Source organism: Myotis lucifugus, unplaced genomic scaffold (assembly GCF_000147115.1).
Source record: "Myotis lucifugus unplaced genomic scaffold, Myoluc2.0 scaffold_10, whole genome shotgun sequence".
NCBI classification, from domain to species: domain Eukaryota; kingdom Metazoa; phylum Chordata; class Mammalia; order Chiroptera; family Vespertilionidae; genus Myotis; species Myotis lucifugus.
The window spans coordinates 2,695,002-2,714,943 of NW_005871058.1; the positions used below are offsets into that span (position 1 = coordinate 2,695,002).

General features: G+C 43.5%; 1 protein-coding gene across 1 annotated transcript in view; it reads right to left on the bottom strand.

The window, feature by feature from the left end:
- Positions 1 to 19,942, bottom strand: part of ANO4 (anoctamin 4) — a 293,207-nt gene that overhangs the window by 264,973 nt on the left and 8,292 nt on the right. The window contains exons 2-3 of the mRNA XM_023749873.1: positions 13,898 to 13,981; positions 9,541 to 9,792 (exon numbers count right to left, since the gene is read on the bottom strand). Of these exons, the coding sequence (XP_023605641.1) occupies positions 9,541 to 9,792; positions 13,898 to 13,981 (336 nt within the window). The remainder of the gene's footprint in view (positions 1 to 9,540; positions 9,793 to 13,897; positions 13,982 to 19,942) is intronic.

The following is a 19,942-nucleotide window of genomic DNA, read 5'->3' on the forward strand; positions in this document are numbered from 1 at the left end:
GAGAAGTTCCAACATGCATCATTTTGGATTCTGAATCATGAAAATGAGAGAGGGAGAGAGAGAGAGAGCGCGCACATGTTGAGAATTTTCCAGAATTGAAGAGAAAAACAAATCCTTTGATTCATGAAACAATGATTGCCAAGCAGAATAAATAAAAATAAATCCATAAATAAACATATTATGATGAGTCAACAAAAAAGGGAAAGATCTTAGAAACAACCCAAGGGGAAAAGATTTCCTACAAATGAGAAACAAACTAAGGATAGACTTTCCAATAGTAAGATAGAAGCCAGAAGACAGTGCATTGCTAACTTCAAAGTACTAAAAGAAATAACAATCAGTACAGAATATTCCAAATCCAGCTCAATGATTATTGAAAAGGGAGGGCAGCATAAGAATATTTTTGGGAAAAGACTGGGAGAATGTATCCAATGCATATCTACTGGAAAAATAATGATCAAAAAGCCTACTTTAGAAAAGAAGGAACTTGTATCTAGAAGGACCAAGATTAAGGAAATGAAAGAAAGTATATTTACTATAGTATATATTTAATTCAAAAAGATCATTCTAGAAGAATTGTTTTTAAGCAGGAATGTTTTTGTTTCTTGGGGAACATCTGGCAATGGCTGGAGATATTTCTGGTTGTCACAACTGGGCAGGAGGCATTAGCATCTACTGGACAGAGGCCTGAAATGCTAATATCCTGCAATGCATTGACATGGCGCCGACCTCATTGTCCCATGTTCATCATTCGTTTGAATGCTGCTTCCTCCCTTTGATTTTCTCTTCCTATGTGTCATACCTTGACCTTGAAATTGACCCTGCCTGTATGGCATTCCCAGGGCTCTGCTCTCTCCCCTGGGGCTGTTCTTAATAAAGCATGTCCTTAGCACTTTTGATTTTCCCTTTTTCATGTTTCATCACATCCTTTAATCTCCCTATATTGCATCTCCTGCTGTACCTAGGCTTTTTCTCTTCTAAGCTGATACCAGTTTCTCAACCTCGTCTCTGTTAACATTTCAGGCTGAGTAATTTTTTGCTGTGGGGGCTGTTCTGTGTCGTAACATCTCTGGCTTCTACCCAAATGAATGCCAGTTGTGAGGAGCAAAAGTATCTCTAGACGTTGACCAATGTCCAGGGTTGAGGGGATCATCCCCAGTTGAAAACCACTTATCAAGATCAACCAAGTCTGGTCCTATTCTCTGGAGCTTGGATAGTGGGAGTAATCTGGTTGTCTAATCATTGAGAATGGGCTTGTGGGTTATAGTGAGTTTTACCCTATTTTAACAAGGATCTTTTGCAAACTGTGCCCTAATCAAAATCCTGGAATAAATTTCTTTCCAAAGAGAGATTTTTTTTCTCTCCCTGATGACCCAGGTGACACCTTTGATACTTGCTCGCCAGTCCCCAGGCTACAGTCCTCTGAAATTCTGTTATAAATAGGAGTGCCTCCATTTGTGCTCCAGACCAGTAGTAACCTCCCCGCATCTCCATACACAGCAATGAGTGAGAACTCATTCCTGTTGCCCTGTGCCCTCCTTCCCCAGTCTCCTCTCTCACCACTTTCCCCCTAGTGGTCTCCTGGTAGAGTGGAGTTTTAGAAAGAGATCCTTAATGAATTGCAAACATTCCTTGGAATTTTAAATATGTTCCTCATTCGTGAAAGGGAAGGGAGATGTGAAATGACTGTTCTCTATTCCAAATCAGTGGTCATTTCCCAAGAATCCAGGTTTCATCTGTGTACCAATAGGCTAAGCACAGCACTGTGTCTTGTCATGGGGTGGGCTATGTTCATTCGTCTTTCCTCCTGACTTTGTTGTCAGGTGGTGCTTACTGGTGCTTCTCTACGTGCGAGCTCTGAAAACTTGAGATCCGATGCACTGTGGTGATGCCATCAATTGGCCTGAGGTGTGGAGTACCTTCGAAGAGGTACCCATTTAATGGCACTAATTTCTTTCAAGAAATTGAGATCAAATACATTCAGAATGGATGCTGAAGGAAGCAGCGAGGTTTTACATTTCAGAGGTCAGGTGCCACAAAAAGTGACCCTGCAACTTGAGCTACTGATGTGGCCAGGAGATGCGAGTAATATGACCCGGCTGGGAGATGGCATGCTCCCATTTAGGAATGCTCACCGATGCTCACTGCCTAGTCCCCATGTGCATACCATGTTCCCAACCAGCCTAAAGCCGAAATGTCTGTCTATGCATGAACCGTTTGTGCTTTTGGCTGACCTACTGCTGCAGGAGCAGCTACTGGTGGCCAGTGTGCTCCACTCTCAGGTCACGTTGGTCCAGGAATTTGAGTACAGCTGTGGGGGCTTTTGGGAACTGGCCTTGACTTCTACTGTGATTTGTAATCCCATGTCTTCCATTCATTCATTAATCCATCCCTCCTGTATTGAGCACATACCAGGCTTGGTGCTACATCCTGACAATAAAACAAGAATGCACACTCCTTAGTGTGTATTCTGGATTCTAAACAAAAGGCCCAGCACACTTGGTCCCTAAATGGAAGACCTCCTGTTCCGCATCTCAAGGAGAAGCAGCCGGGATTGGGGCCATGTTTGGTTAAGAGAGGCCTCTAGGAAGACACAATACGTTCAGCCACAGGCTACTGTTAAACTGTGGAAACCCTCCTGACACCCATGGATGGCTGGGGTCATTGCCAGGTGATCATTTTTGTTGCTCTGCTTCCTCGGGGCATCATTCAATCACACCTGTGTTCCGGAAGGAACAGTACTGATTATGTATAAAGTGAAAATTAATGCTATTGGTCACCCTGTTAGTGAGGAGGACAAGAAGTGAGTCACTCAGGCACTGCTGGTTCCAGGTGAGCTCATGGTGCTGCTTGCTCGGTTATCCTGCCATGGTAGCTGGGAGGGTTTGCAAGGAGAAAGTGTTGTCTGAGAAGGACAAAGCTTAAAGTGAGAGAAAATGTCAGATGGCTTTATTTAAGAAATATATAGAAGAGGAATAAAAGTGTTGCAAACCTTCGTTTTGTTAAAACCGGAGGGAGCGAAACACTTTATCGATGTGCTGGGAGAACTGCAAAGTAAACCTCTTATGGAGAAAGGACTGTTGGAAAGTCTGGATTTTGAAATGGGCTCTAGGTCAAGTCCCAGCTCTACAACTGGTTTGCCAGCGAATCTTAGACAAACCTAAGTTCCTGTCTGACGATCCACACTGAATTGTACTTTAGGTTGCCAACCTAGGCATGTGCCCTGACCAGGAATTGAACTGTGACCTCCTGGTTTTTAGGTTGACACTCAACCACTGAGCCACACAAGCTGGGCACACATGAACTTCTTAATTGCAGTGGGTGGAATGAAGGTGATGGAGATGACAAATTCTTTGAAACCCATGGAAAAAGTTATGACTCGACCTTGTACCGTTTACATGTATTTCTGCCCTCATTCGACTGCATTGTCATTTACATGCTTACATATCCAGCTCTGTTAGGTCTCTGAGTGCCCCTGGGTCAGGAACTCTGTCTTAGTTCTGTTTTTGTTTTTGTTGTGTGTTTTTTTCAATGTATTTTTAGCCCAGGGCCTGCGCATTCTAGGCCCTCAATGTCTTTGTTGAATCAAATTGTTTTATTTGGTTTGTTGTATCTTTGAGTTGTAAACGCCATACTTTCATGTTAATTTTTTTATAAATGCAGAAGATACTTTATTTTTCTGTAACTTAAAATGCTACAATTTCCTGATTTCCCCATAGTGAGCTCACAACACACTCAGTGCAATTCTGTTTTTATAAAATCTGAAACAGAATTTGACTCCCTAAACTCTGAGTAATTAACAGATATTAAAAATGCCATGTCATGAATCTCTGTGCCTGTGATAGCATGGAATGTGTAGAAAACCATCTGTTTAGGTCGCTATTTATGATGCATCAAATGCTTCTCTGAAACCTGAAAACAATGAAAATACAAAGACAAAAAATCTATTCACAGTCATTTTAAACCTACAAAAATCCATGCTTTCCCACAGAAAGATTCCTGATGTCAATTTTTTGGGGTGGCATTCATGAAATTATATAAAATTACGCATCCCCATCTATGTCACTTCCTTCATCAAGGATGCAAGGATGTCCTGAGAGGTAAGCATTTGCAATTTTAATACAAAAAAAAGATTCTAGGGATCTAGCAGGCTCCTGCAGTGGACCTGACCTCTTCATAAATAATGCAGAAAGATGAATAGGATATTCGGGCAGATAGAAATGCAATTGTTACTTTGGTGTTACGATCTAACAATGGCCGTTCATAGTGTGGCCATCTTGCTGGAGTGGAAGAGGCCACCTTGGGGTTGCATTCTCACCTCTGCCCTTACCAACTGTTCTCCATGGGCAGTGCCTTAGCGTCTCTGAGCCTGGTTTCTCTATTTGTGACATGAGGCTGTTAGAAATTTGCACACAGGTGATCGTGGTATTTAAATGAATATGAAACATCTTGATATGAACTATGAAGGGATATACAAATATAAAGAATTAAGCTAGAGGGAAGGTCATCTGTATTGTAGGTTACTCCTAGGCAATCTTTGTCCATTCTTTGAACATAATTAAGTTCAGATTCATCCTATATAATAAAAGCCTAATATGCAAATCGACCAAACGGTGGAACGACCAGAATAACGACCGGTCGCTATGACATGCACTGACCACCAGGGGACAGACGTTCAATGCAGGAGCTTCCCCCAGCCCGCAGGCCTCAGGCCAGCCAAGGCGGGTGCCAGCAGGAGCCCCCTGATAGCCCCGCCGGTCGCCCCACAGATCAGCCCTGATCGCCAGCCAGGCCTAGGGACCCTACCTGTGCACAAATTTCGTGCACCGGACTTCTAGTTTTAGAATAATACATGTTCACTCCAATATCTAATATGATCTCTTTGCTGTCCACACCAAAGTTCTGTGTTAGGGCTCTGTTAAATCACTTGGACTGAAACACTTATGAAAGTTCTCTCTGGTGGAGGCTTAGGAGCCAGAGGAAGAATTATAAATTAGTTGTAAGATATTGGCTTAACATCTATTTCCAGGAGCAAAATGAATTTAGAATTTTATTGAGTACTAATTGATGTATTTCCACACATTTTTTTTTCCAACCAGGTTATCTAAACTTTCAGGAAATAGCATTTACAAGTTTCAAGTAATTTAACTTAGAGATTGTTTATTATGTAGATTGTAATAAAAACACATTATATCACTTAGAGGATTTATAAAATGGTTGTCTCTCTGAATATAGGGGTGGTTTATAATATTATTCCATACTAGTGACCCAGTGTACGGATTTGTGCACATTGAAAGGAAATTAATTAGAAGGTGGCCAGCGGGGCGGGACTGGGCGAGATGAGCCAAACACCCCCTGGAACCAACCTCCCGCGGTCCCTCCCCAGCGTCTGCAGAGTAAGTGGGGTCCCTCTAGCAGGTGGGGTCCCTTGGCCTGGCCTGGGGGAATTGGGCTGAAACTGGCTCTCCAACATCCCCCTAGGGGTCCCAAAGTGCGAGAAGGCACTCTGCAAAGTTGTTGTCTTACAGGGTGTGGAACGCAAACGCAGTGTGCAGTATACCAAATTCTGGGCTAAGAGTGCCCCAGCAACAACATAACCCATGGCCGAAGGTAGAATCACATGGCCCCATGAGGAATCAGGCTCCCTCCTCTCTGGTTTTGGGGTGCATCATCCGAGAACCACTGCTGCCAAGTCACTGCAGTTTGGCAGCTCCTGAGTTGAGTGTCTGCCTCCTGGTGGTCAGTGCATATCATAGCGACTGGTTGGACAGTCAGACACCATGTTAGCCTTTTATATATATAGATTTCTCCTTTTTGCTTCAGTTACTAGGAAACTCAAGCTGTACTTCTTTTTAAAAATATGTTTTTGTTGATTTTGAGAGAGAGAGAGAGAGAGAGAGAGAGAGAGAGAGAAAGAAACATCTATGAGAGAGAAACATAAATCAGCTGCCTCTTGCATGCCCCCTACTGGGGATTGAGCCTGAAACCCCAGGCATGTGCCCTGACCAAGAATTGAATGGTGACCTCCTGATTCATGGGTCAATGCTCAACCACTGCACCACACCAGCCAGGCTGAATAAATTCTTTTTTTTTAAAGAATAGTTTATTGATTTTTAGGGAGAGAGGGTGGGAGAAGAGAGAAATATTTATCAGCTGCCTCCTGCATACCCCCTACTGGGAATCAAGCCCACAACCCAGGCATGTGCCCTGACTGGGAATTGAACCAGCAACTTCTCAGTGCACAAAACAACCAATTGAGCCACACTGGCTAGGGTTGGATGAATTCCTTTTTTTTTTTTTAATATATTTTATTGATTTTTTACAGAGAGGAAGGGAGAGAGATAGAGAGTTAGAAACATCGATGAGAGAGAAACATCGATCAGCTGCCTCCTGCACACCTCCTACTGGGAATCAAGCCCACAACCCAGGCATGTGCCCTGACTGGGAATTGAACCAGCAACTTCTCAGTGCACAGAACAACCAACTGAGCCACACTGGCTAGGGTTGGATGAATTCTTAAACATAAGAAAACTCAAACAATCAATAAGTAATAGTATAGCTATTTTGTGCCTACAACTTATCAGCTCCTCCACATCAGACCAGTAGTTTATGCAGAAGAAAGAAAGCTTAGAAATATGAAGGGATGTATGTCTAGCAAAGTCTGGAATTCATAGGACATTCTGATACACTTGCACTGACTTATCTCACCCCAGTTTTATAGCAAAAAAAAACAACATATATTTTTTCATGTGTAAAGAAATACTAAAATTAACTTTAGTTTTTAAAAAGCAAAAAGAAATGAAACTGGAAACTTTCACACAAAAATACATATTCCAATCCATAATTCCTGTAAGAAATCAAATAAATTTAATAATTGACCTACATATAATCATAATTGAAATGTACAGAAGCTATACTGGTATCTAAAATTTTCTATAATAAAATACCACATGCTTGGGTAATGCCATCCTTAAATATTCAGGCTTACTTTGTAAGTATACGAATAATAATAACACCAGTTGCTTGGGAAAAGTCAATATTTTATTGCCAGTGGAATGTCCCAAGGAATGAAGAGAATTATGGGCTTTTGTTTTTGAAAACCTACAAGTTAAAAAATAGAAGCGTCTTCCAAAAGTCAAAGTACAGTGTTCTATGCAAATAAAAAAAAAAAAAAAGCTAACTGCAAGGGAAAGGTGGTGAAATGTTAATCTGACAGCTGCCATTTCACACACTTCTTTGTCAGGAAATGTCATAACCTTTCAGCAACCTCGGCCAAAGGTAGCACTTTATTTCTCCAACTTCAGATTTCACGAAACTTTTAAAGTAAGCAGAGTCAGGTTTCCTTCGCGATTACATCAAAACCCAGGAGATTTCAAACCTTCATTTGGAAAAATGTTCACACCCTCCATCACGATATTTCTGCGCTCAGACTAACCCTCAACAAGGACAACCAGAAAGATGGTTAGTTTTGCCAAGACAGGGCTGATGGTAAGCCAATGTCCCCCAGTGCTCTACAATATCAATCTCTTGGATTCTCATCTAGCCATCTAACCAGACACTGTGGAAGGAGTCCCCCAAGGTGTGAATGGGAACCTCAAGAATCAAAATCCCAGGATGGGATGAAGCATGCAGACTGCTGAAACTCGCTCTGTGCCATGGACACAGCATCCCCCGGGGGCAAGCCCAGGAATCTTCATTGTTAACAAGTTCAATGGGAGACCAATCTGCTGCTTTTCCAGATTGCTTTTGGGAATCTAAAACTTCTGCAACATCACTGGCTCACCCCTAGATGGCAGCATCTGTGAATTATTGAGGGGCATTGTAATGCTGAGGGTCAACATTCAGAGACTGATCTCCAGAACAGGAATTACACAATGGACTTGGCTGACTACACCGATATCTCTAAGTGCTATAGCTACAGAAGAAAAACATGGCCGAAGGATTTGACATCATTTAAACCTCCAGCTCAGACTTTTTATTATAAACATGATTAACTGCCTATCCTTGCATAGAGAGGTAAAACTTTCTGTAACTCATTCAAACTATAATGCAAGTTATAAATTTGTTGCTGTTGTTAATCCTCATCCAAGGATATTTTTCCCATTGATTTTTAGAGAGAGTGGAAGGAATGGAGAGGGAGAGAAGGGTAGAAAGAGATGGGGGGAATGAGAGAGAGAAAAATGGATGTGTGAGAGACACATCGATAGGTTGTCTCCCGCACATTCCCTGACTGGTGCTGGGGATCAAATCCACACTCAGGTACATGTCCTTAACCTGGAGTTGAACCTGGGACCCTTAGGTGCATGGGCCAATGTTTAAACCACTGAGCAACGCTGGCCAGGGCATAAATTATAAAATTTAAGGCAAGCTGTTATAAGCAGTTTTCTTGCCCTAGGTGTTTAAGTCATAACTCCCAAGGATCACACAGAGCAGCAGTCAGCAAAGATTATCTGCAAAGGCCCAGATAGTATATATTTTAGTTTTTCCAGCCCAGATGGTCTGTGTCACTACTCACCTCTGCTGTTGTCACGTGAAAGCAACCATAGACAGCACATAAATATATAAGTGAATGTGGTGGTGTTCCAATAAAATTTTATATGTGTATACTAAACTTTGACTTTCATATACCTTTCAGGTGTCTCAAAATATTATTACTCTCTCAATTTTTTCCACTGTATGATCTGAATGTTTGTGTCCTTCCCGAAATTCATAGGTTGGAACCCTAATGCCTGATGTGAAGGTATTAGAAAGCAGGGCCCTTGGGAGATGCTTAGGCCATGAGGGTGGTGCCCTCATGAATGGGATTAGTGTTCTTATAAAAGAGACCCCACAGAGATCCCTCACCACTCCTGCCGTGCGAGGACACCGTGAGAAGTCTGAAACCCAGAAGAAGGCCCTCATTCCGCTGTGTCGGCACCCTGACCTCCAACGTGCAGCCTCCAGAACTGTGAGAAATAAACTATCCAGTCTGCAGTATTTTGTTATAGCAACCTGTATAGATGGAGACACCAATCATTTCCAAAAAGTAAAAACTATTCTTAGTTCTTGGGATAAACTAAGCAGGCTGGGTGTGCCCAAGGGCACTGATGTGCAGACCCCTGCCATGGATCAGATTGATGGAGCAGCATGAATTGGTAGTAACTAAGGTATTCAAAAATGACTTTTGGAGGACTTTTTCTAATACAACTGTTTAATACAAGATAGATGCCTTGTCACTAAATAGAGGATTAGAGAAATTAAACAAGCCAACCCAAAGTCAAGTGACAAATCTTGGGATTCTGATTCAGGGTTGATCTCTGTCATTTTACCAAACAGAACGAGGTCAAAAATAGACTTAAGGTCAAATATTTATGTAAACATCCAACCTTCCCCCTGTCACAGCCAAGCTATTCATATGGGAGTTGGGGGGTACAGGGAGAAATGTGGGAGTCTGTAGCACCACACAAGCAGAAACACAGATGCAATCTGGTCAGCAGGCAAATGAGAGAACCTTAAATACACTGAGTCCTGAATCTCCAACAGGAAGCCAACTCTCCTTACCTGTCGTGTCCTGACTCAGGGTTTCCTGGCTGCTGCTGCTGTAAGAAGGCACTGGAGTGATGGACAGTGAAGCTGGGCAAGACAGAGGCGTGGCCAGCTCAGTCTTGCGCGTGAGGGACTGGTGATACACGGGGATGCCTGCATCTTTGGAGACGAAGAGAGGCAGATCTGATGGGACGGTAGGTCTGCCTTGGGCATATGGATTTTTCCAGTGGGTCACCCCAATTGCAACAGGCCCAGAAACGTCATAACCTGGAGAGACAAAACACATTAGGTCAGGAGCAGCAATGGAAGCCTCACACTGTGGTGGTTTCTATATTTCCCATCCGTCTTATCTGTGAGTCAAATCAAACAGCACTTGAGATAAGGATGTTACTTTACAAATACACAGGTTAAAATCATCACACTTGATGGATCTTGTTCACTTATTCAACATACATTTATTAAGCACATACTATGTGCTAGCTGCCCAGGCTGTTCCCTCAAGGAGCTCAAAGGAGATTAAGCTCTAGTAAAGGAGATTAAGACTTATCAATACCTGAAGGCTTACTATGTGCTAGATACAAGTGATTCTTTTCCTTACAGCAATTGTACAAGGGGACTACCTCTCACTATTTAAGTTTTATGGATGAAGACACTGGATCTTGCTCTAGCCAGTCTGGCTCAGTGGATAGAGCGTTGGCCTGCGGACTGAAGGGTCCCAGGGTTGATTCTGGCCAAGGGCATATGCCCAGGTTGCGGGCTTGATCCCCAATGGGGGCATGCAGGAGGCAGTCGATCAATGATTCTCTCTCATCATTGATGTTTCTATCTCTCTCTCCCTTGTCCTTCCTCTCTGAAATCAATAAAGAGATTTATTTAAAAAAAAGAAAAAGAAACTGCATCTCAACCTGCCCCAGGTCAAGCAGCCAGTAAGGGCCATAAACAGAACTGGAGTCCGGATCTGCCTGACTCCAAAATCTATGTTTTCTCCCTAAACTGCAAGTAACTTTACAAAGCAAGATTAAAGAGTCTAAAAGTAGGAAATAAATTTCCTTCCAAGATATCAGGGGAGAGAGCCTTCTTAGGTAGAAGGACTAGGTCATGGAGTAGTAGCATGAACTTGACCTTCTAGGCAAAGATTGCAACCTACTGGCCAGATGGACAGATCTGTTCTGCAGATGTGCTTTAGTTCGTCCACACTTTTTAAATTTGAAATAAAATTCAAATAAAAATTCACAACAATAAAATTTTAGAGAAAAATCCAGCTTTCTAGCTTCTTTGGAAAAATCTCTTTATATTCACCTACAGATCAAGCAACCCTGAACCCTATCCCCACATGACAACTGTCAGCTGGAGTAACCCCAGAAGCCACCTTCTGACGGTGCATGAGTCTTGCCTGAGCAAGGGCTCTGGAGCCTCTGAAAATATTCAGCGAGAACACAAATTCTCCGTGTTTGGATCTGCGAGGAGCCAGAGCCTCAGTAGAAGACCGGAGTGAATACCACGGACCCAGGACCAACCAGCCTGAGCGTGTTTGCTGGACTAAACCTCAGATGCAAATTTGTTTGTTTTCTGTGATCAGTGCTCTTGGATCTCCCACACCTGCTAAGAGTGAACTGGGCCATAGAAATGAAATTCCAGAATGCTCCCTTTAAATCGATGTCCCATTAAATTTTTATTCAAAAGCTGAAAACATATTACTTTCAATTTACACCAGAGAATCCTCTTAGAAGGAGAATTGCAGGACCATGTTTTCCCTTGCCTGGCTGCTTTATTCAGAAAGTCAAATCCATCTTTTCTTTTCCCGGGCCCACGCTCCTGGGGAGTCATTACTCAGAACAGAGCCCAGTATGAAAGTGTTATCTTTAACATTCCCCAGGAACTCTGGACTCTCCACAATGTCAGGTTTTATCACTTTTTAAATAAAATCAGAGCTGATTTCTAGCATATACTTAATTTTTAAAAGGTATTGTTCACATTACTAACAAGCCTTTTTTTTTTAGCTTAGGAAATTACCACATCCTTTACTCCAGAAATGGTGTCCATTAGCAAATATTTTAACCCATGTTACTGATACAAATGAGCTATAGTAAGATCCATATAATTGCTGGAATATAAACAGACCAGCCTAAATGTAAACGTTGCAATGAGGTCAAAGTATTTTGCGAGGATAACCACCCACCCAGGGGGAATAGCTGGTGTCTAAGTGTCCCAGGGGCAAGTACAGGAATGTCCCATTCTCCCTCACCACCATCCTGTCCCCACTGGGGAGTGCAGTCTTGGCTCTCCTTTGAGTTCTCTCACCCACTAGACCCAAAATCATAAAGAGAAACATGTAAGGAACGCTCAGAATTGAAGGCTGTCTTGAGAAAGAATGATGTTAATTAACTATAAAGTTCTTAAATCTCCCATACATGGGTAAAATGGGAGTTTACTCCCAGAAAATAAGGACGAAGCTAAGGGTCTCCTGGATAAACAGAAAGATTTCAGAAGGAGTCATTTTTCTGTTTTTTGAACTTTTTGGCAACTCTGCGTTATGCAGGACGTAGGTACCCACAGGAAGTACGTTAACAGGAAATCCACAAGTGAGCTGTTTTCTTCAATGGAATCCTTCACAAGTATTACACTTCTGTGTGAGATGACTCTTCTGTAAGAAGGTCCAAAGTGCAGGAGATGAAGGAAAACAAAAGGAGATTTTACAAAAGGACTCCTGCAATCGGTCCTCCCCCAGGACTTGGAGTCTGAGGTTGTTCATTACTTTCTACTTTTATTATAAATATTGCAAAAATGCTGTGTGCTGAACAGACTGTGGGCATTGAACACTGCCTGATGCCTCTGCAGAATCCACCCGCTCTTATGGATCCCAACAGGGTAATATTTTGTTTGGGGATTCACCCCAACCCCACTCAGCCATGTGACTCAGGGCAAGTGGACTCTTACCCCCTGCAACATGGGTCTAAAGATAACCCTTGTCAATGATTGGTTCAAGGAGGAATGGTCATGTGAGGCTATTGGGAAAATAATGCTGATAGACTTGCTCGATGCAGAGTTGCCACAAACCTTCAATTTGTAAAAAACACATTATCTGCAAAGTGGTGTAACATGAACTTTTGAAAAGCAGGGACTGCCTGTACTGGTTTACACGTATCCTACACCACCATGGGTGAAAGGTGCTTGTGCTTGTCAAGGGCAGACCTAGATTGAAATCGCGAGCGTGTTCATTCCTGGCTGGGTGGCAAAGAGCAAGTTTCCTCGCCTGTAAAACGGGGAAGTAGCAGTACCTTCCTCACAGAGTCCTGATTAAGTAAAATGATGTATGTCAAGCACCAAGAGCAGTTGGCAAATAGGGAGAACAAATGAATGTGGCTGCAATTAGCATCAGCATTTTTTTTTCTTCTAAAGCGGCGGCCAAGATTCTGGAATTTAGAAAGATTTGAAAGGACATGGAAGGGAGAGGATGTGTTCCACAAACAGGAAAGTAGCCAGGGTCACTCTTCCCCTTTTGACCAAAATAATATATGTTTAAGGTTGAGTAGGAAGGCAGCCAGCAGCCGGGAGAGAGTGTATGGTGAGCACGCAGTGTCCTCCCATCTCCTGGAAAGGTCTCTCGTCAAAAAGGGGAGGGACAGCCCTAACCGGTTTGGCTCAGTGGACATAGCATTGGCCTGTAGACTGAAGGGTCAGGTTCGATTCCGGTCAAGGGCATGTACCTTGGTTGTGGGCACATCCCCAGTAGGGGGTGCGCAGGAGGCAGCTGATCGATGTTTCTCTCTCATCGATGTTTCTAACTCTCTATCCCTCTTCCTTCCTCTCTGCAAAAAATAAATAAAATATATATTTTTTTTTAAAATGGAGGCACAGAAAACAACGCACCCCAGTTGCAGACTTCATGTTTCTGAGAAGTGAGGGGACAGGGCATTTGTAGCTAGCATTTGATAGCACTGATTTGTTGTTACTATATGCATACACCTGCATTTCTCATATACTGTATGCACACTTCTCATACACACTTATGGGAAATGACGGACATTTTCTATTTACCATGGTGATATAAAATTTCTTTTTCAATTACATAAATATAAATCTTAAAAGAGAAGCCAGTTTTAATATAAAGAAAATGACAAAAAGCTGGGCAAACCGGGATTTTTAAAATCTCTCTGAATCACCCTGCCTCCGTCCATTTCTATGTACATGCAATAAGGATCCACAAGAGGGCGCCCCAGCAAGGTGTGTCCACAAGCAATTGCTCTGATTCTGAAAATAAATGCTCATGATTGCATCTTCCACTCACTCCTTCCTTAGCCTCCAAATTCCCCACTATTCCAGGCAATAATAACTGTCATAGAACAAAAAAAAACCAAACACAATTTCTTACCTATGGTGATCTGGCTGACACAACTGTAGTAGCTGCCCGTGGTTGTGGTGGAAAGGTTATAACTCCCACTGCTCACATCTTTGTCTGTTAAGAAAATAAAAGAGAAGGTCACATATTCTGGGAGACACCATGAGCACCATGTAACTATGTGACTGCTGGTAAATAAACCAGTTCTCTGTGTCTCATACTCATTCAGCCATCATGCGTATGGGTTGCTAGGCACCAGGCACTGGGACACTTCAACAAACAACCCAGACCACCCCCACAGACAATAACAATAACAGTTATTCAGTGTTACTAGAGGCCTGGTGCACGAAAATTCGTGCACTAGGGGAGGGGGGGGGTCCTTCAGCCCAGCCTGCGCCCTCTCGTAGTCCGGGACACCTGGGGGATGTCCACCTGCCGGCTTAGGCCCACTCCCTGGGGGATCGGGCCTAACCTGGCAGTCAGACATCCCTCTGGCAGCCCCAGAGCTCTCAGGGGTTGTCCATCTGCTGGCTTAGACATCCTTAGCACTGTCGAGGAGACGGGCGAGGCTCCCGCCACCGCTGCTGCGCTTGCAGCCGTCAGCCTGCCTTATGGCTGAGCGGAGCTCCCCCTGTGGGAGCACACAAACCACCAGGGGGCAGCTCCTGTGTTGAGCGTCTGCCCCCTGGTGGTCAGTGCGCATCATAGTAGCCTGTTGTTCCCGGTCGTTCTGTCTTTAAGGTCAATTTGCATATTACCCTTTTATTATGGATTATAATAGAGGCTGAAGAGCACTGAGGAAGAGGAGCTCAGGGTCAGATGAGAGAATTACCTGATCCAGACTAGAGGTATCAGGTAAAGCTTCCTGGAGGAAGTGACATCTAAACAAAAACCTAAAGGTACACACTATCTGACTAAACATAAGGGGGCTAAATGGAGGAATAAAATCCAGGCAGAGAGCTACTGTCATGTCTGGAGGCTCAGAGGCCACCACCACCTTGTGACTTGGCAGCTGAATGCATTCAGAAAAGGAGGGATGAGCAGTGGCCAGACTACAAAGTGTCTAATAAACCATGTTAACAAGTTTGAATTTTGCCTAGAGAGCAGGATCCCATTTTTTTCCAGAAAAGATCACTTTGTGGTGGCATGGAGAACAGGGGAGGAGGGTGAGATGAGGGGCAGAAAGACTCCTTGGGGCAGTAAATTGAGAAGCGACAGTGGCAACAGTGGCCAAACCATGAGAGAAGTGAAGTGGAGACAGAGAAGTGGATGTGACTCCCTTCGAGGCTAAAAGGATAGCACACCACACGGGATTCCTCACTACTGAGAGCAGGAAAGGTTTTGGACAGAGGGGCCAAAGAATCACAAATCTCACATTTACATACATCTCAGCAAGTTCACCCACATCAGCTCATGCACCAGGTAAAACAGGGCAGACCCCACCACACCTGAGATGGAAAGGCTGAGACTCGGGCGCTGAGGGGCCTCGTCCAGGTCACACACTACAGCACGTGGCAGAACTGCACTCAAATCGAGACAAGAACTGCTTCAATTGTTTCTGAAACATGGCAGGGCATAAACACCTTCTTTTGCAATATCAAGATAATCCATAAGATCATCTAATATAAAACACTACAGGTCAGAGACAAAGAACCATTACAGTAATGGTTGCAAAACTGGCCTGAAGGAAATATTTCATGTTCTGTGATACTGAAAAAACTGTGAAATTCTGATCTACAATGGTGAAAATTGTACGTCTGAGGGGGAAATAATAATGACAAAAAATTAGTCACATGCACTCAAAGAGAAAGCATTTCTGGAAATGTAGAGATTTGATTTTAAAGGGAGAGTGACGTGGGTTGGTAGAGAAGATGGTTTCACAGGTGAACATTCTGAGGAGGAAAGAATTGGAGCCCCTGGTCAGAGAAGGCAGGACATGGGAGTCATCGGCAGGGGCGTCTGTATGTGCTCACGCTGGAAGGGAGTTGGAAAGTATCGGAAAAAGAAAATGGGGAGCCAGAGGGCAGAAAACCAGCAATGGCCCTCCCTGGTCACACCAAGGCCACTGCAGGTCCACAAACAGGGAGGTAACATGCGAAAGAATACTTTTAAGCTATTTTAACCTGGGAAAAATAATTCTAGCAAATGCATGTGGCCCACTCCTCCTCCAAGAACTATTCCCAGTCCACCTCCACTTCCTGGGGTGTTTCCTGAGTACGAAGGCCCCCCCTCACCCCCCAACTGCGCTGAGCAGGTGAGGTTGCACAGGCAGGCCTCAGAGATACCGCGGGTTCGGTTCCAAACCACAGCAATAAAGCAAATAGCACAAGAAAGCAAGTCACACAAACTTTTTGGCTTCCCAGTGCATAGAAAAGCTATGTTTATAGTATACTATAGTCTATGACGTGTGCAATACCATTATGTCTAAAAAAAATGTGCATCCCTTACTTTAAAAGTATTTTATCACTAAAAAATGCTAAACTGTCATCTGAGGCTGTTGGAAAATAATGCTGATAGACTTGCTCAATGCAGAGTTGCTACATACCTTCAATTTGCAAAAAATGCAATATCTGCAAAGTGGTGTAACATGAACTATGAAAAGCAGGGACAGCCTGTACTGGTTTGCATGTACCCAAACCATGTGCTTGTCAAGGGCAGACCCAGATGTTAATCAGTGTTGTCATTTAACACTGTCCCTGGCATAAGGCAAATCCTCAACACATGTTCATTGGTTGAAAAAAAGAAAAGACTGAAATTAAAGAATAAACAAATAGTCATTCCTTCTTCCTACTAGTTATCATTTCAATAGAGGATGCTGGGCTGAGAGTCAGGAAACCTGGGTTTGAAGCCTACTTCTGCTGCACATAAACTCTTTGAACTTGGCCAAACACCACTTTGCTTTTATGAAAGACCTACATTGGTACCTGTTTTCTCTAACCAAAAGAAACACAAAGAGGATTTTTGTTGTTAAATAAATGGTCATTGTTTCTTCACTTTTCTCAATTTTGCTTTTTCCTCCTGAAAATGGTGACAATAATGCTTATCTCACTTTTTTGGGGGGTGGGGAGGGGTAGCGGCAGGGAAGATGGGGTATGGTTAATAATTCAGCTACACAAAATGCATAGTTAGCAAATAATTCAGTATATATTTGTGGAGTGAGCTGAATCAACAATTTCCAGACCTAAAGCATTTCACACTGCTCTAACTACTATGAAGTCGTCATTCCTTATTCTCTTTAAATACATCACTCAGGATCTGTCCTTGAAAGAATGTGGAAGTGAAGAGACCTTCAGGGACAAGGTCAATGGCATCAAAGGTGGAAGTGAAAGAGAGAAGGTGGAGGGGGGGATAAAAAGGAAGGAGAAATTGATTGAGATTTACAAGCACAGAAATTGCTATGGATGGGGAGAAGAAGAAAACAAACGAGGGAGAAAAACGTACTAAGAAATTAGTAATCAACAAAGAAGCGGAATGCTTAAATTAGGAACGAATGCCCGGGAAGAGGCTGTGAATAAATTTGAACGGCAAAACTACTGAAACGTGAGTCATATCTGAATGGTAAAACTAGGGTGTAATTTTGGTGTCAATAATTCAGAAAGACTCAGAGGCCCTGGTCAGTTTTTCTCAGTGGATAGAGCATAGGCCCAAGGACTGGAGGGCCCCTGGTTCGAGTCTAGTCAAGGGCAGGTACCTCGGTTGCAGGCTCAATCCCGGCCCTGGTTGGGGTGCCTGCGGGAGACAACCAATCAATGTTCTCTCTCACATGGAAGTTTCTGTCTATCCCTCTCTCTCCCACTCTCTCTAAAAACTCAATGGAAAAATATCCTTGAGTGAGGATAAACAACAACAAAAAAGACTCAGAGAGCAAAAATACAAAGACGTGGCAGTTACATACCTGGTGACTCTGAATAAAGGAAGGTGTGTCCTCTCGAAATTAAAACAAAAATGCTAGATTTGATAGGAGAGCTTGAATATCCATTTAATCCTTTAGGAACCAACTGAAGTTAATTTTTTAAAAAGCAGGTAGCTAGTGGAAGCACTTGAGACTCTGAATGAGATTAATACACTTAGAAAACTCCGGAGTCAGTATTTAGATTAGACACCTGGTTCCACCCTTGGGCACAGAATTTCATCTCTCTGTGGCTCCATCTCCCACGTGCACAACGAGAATAATAAAGGCACCTCCTTATAAGGCAGCACATAGAAAGCGTTCATTTAATGCTGGCTATTATTTTTATGTTATACTTAGAAAGACCAAGAATATCCATAAAACGGACTACTCTACAGCAAAGACAATGAAGTAAAGCTACACAAACTATTATGGACATACCTCACCATCATGTTGAATGAAAGAGGCAACACAAAACAATACATGGTTCTCTTTATGAACATTTCACAACAAAACTATAGTCTTTTCTGTTTCTTTTGTTAATCCTCAAGATATTTTTTCTATTGTTTTTTGAATGGCAAAACTACTGAAGAGTGGAAAGGAGGGATGGAGGGGGAGGGAGAGAGAGAAATATCAATGTGTGAGAAACACATCCTTGACTGCCTCAGACATGCTCTGACCAGTCCAGGGATTGAACCTGCAACCCAGATACGTGCCCTTGCCCAGGAATTGAACTCATAACTCTTCAGTGCATGGGCTGACATCTGGTGGCAGTGTGTACTCTATCGCTGTGACGAATCACCACATTGTCTGTGGCACCTACGAGAACCTCATCCACGTGTGGGACATCGAGTCCAAGGAGCAGGTTCGGACCCTGACAGGCCACGTCGGCACTGTGTATGCCCTGGCGGTCATCTCGACACCAGACCAGACCAAAGTCTTCAGCGCATCCTATGATCGGTCTCTCAGGGTCTGGAGTATGGACAACATGATCTGCACACAGACCCTGCTGCGTCACCAGGGCAGTGTAACTGCACTGGCCGTGTCCCGGGGCCGGCTCTTCTCAGGGGCTGTGGACAGCACTGTGAAGGTTTGAACTTGCTGACAGAATCCAGGCCAGGTCTTGGCTTCTTCTGGGCCCACTGTAGACCTGTCTAAACCAGGCTGGTCTCAGGGTCTCTGCCTGCCCATTAGGGGGTAGGCGGGCAGGCTCACCTGGCCAGGCACTGTCCTGATCCTGCACCCGGCGAGTCTCCCTCTGTCTGACTCTGTCATCATTCTGCCAGGACAGCGCCCAGACCTCTCTCTACACTCCAGGTATAATGCTTGCCCGGTCCCCATTCCTGATGGACTGCAGGACTTTTTTACTCACCTTTTCTATTGTTTTTAGACTGTACATAGATTTGATTACTTCTGATTACTTCTGATTGAAATAAAAGCTGCACAGACAAAAAAAAATCACTGAGCACCACCGGCCAGGAAAACAAAACTATATTCTTTTTTAAAAAAAATATGTATTTTTATTGATTTCAGAGAGGAAGGGAGAGGGAGATAGAGATATAAACATCAATGATGAAAGAGAATAATTGATCAGCTGCCTCCTGCACACCCCCACTGGGGATAGAGCCCACAATCTGGGTATGTGCCCTGACCCGGAATCAAACCATGACCTCCAGGTTCATAGGTTGACGCTCAATCACTGAGTCATGCCGGCTGGGCAAAACTATATTCTTTACAGATGTATACAAGGAAGGTAAAAAGGGAAAGAAAAGTAACACAATAAGTAGCACCAAGTCAACATGGTGGTTCCTTTGGTGGGAAAAAGGCAGCGGGTCTGTGAAAGGCAGGGAGAGTGCAGGGTGGGCTCTGTGGTGCTGGGGGTGTTCTATTTTTTTATCTAGGTCAGTGATTCCCAAAGTGGGCGCTACCACCCCCCGGTGGGCACTGTAGCGATCCAGGGGGGCGGTGATGGCCACAGGTGCATTTGGGGGCGATGAGTAACTGCTATTAAAATTTAAAAAAATTAATTTCCAGGGGCTGAGTAATATTTTTTCTGGAAAGGGGGCAGTAGGCCAAATAAGCTTGGGAACCACTGATCTAGGTGGTGGTCACATGGTCACAGTCACTATATAATTATTTGTTAAATTACAAGTTTGCCTTACCCACCTGTCTGTATGTAAATTACAGTG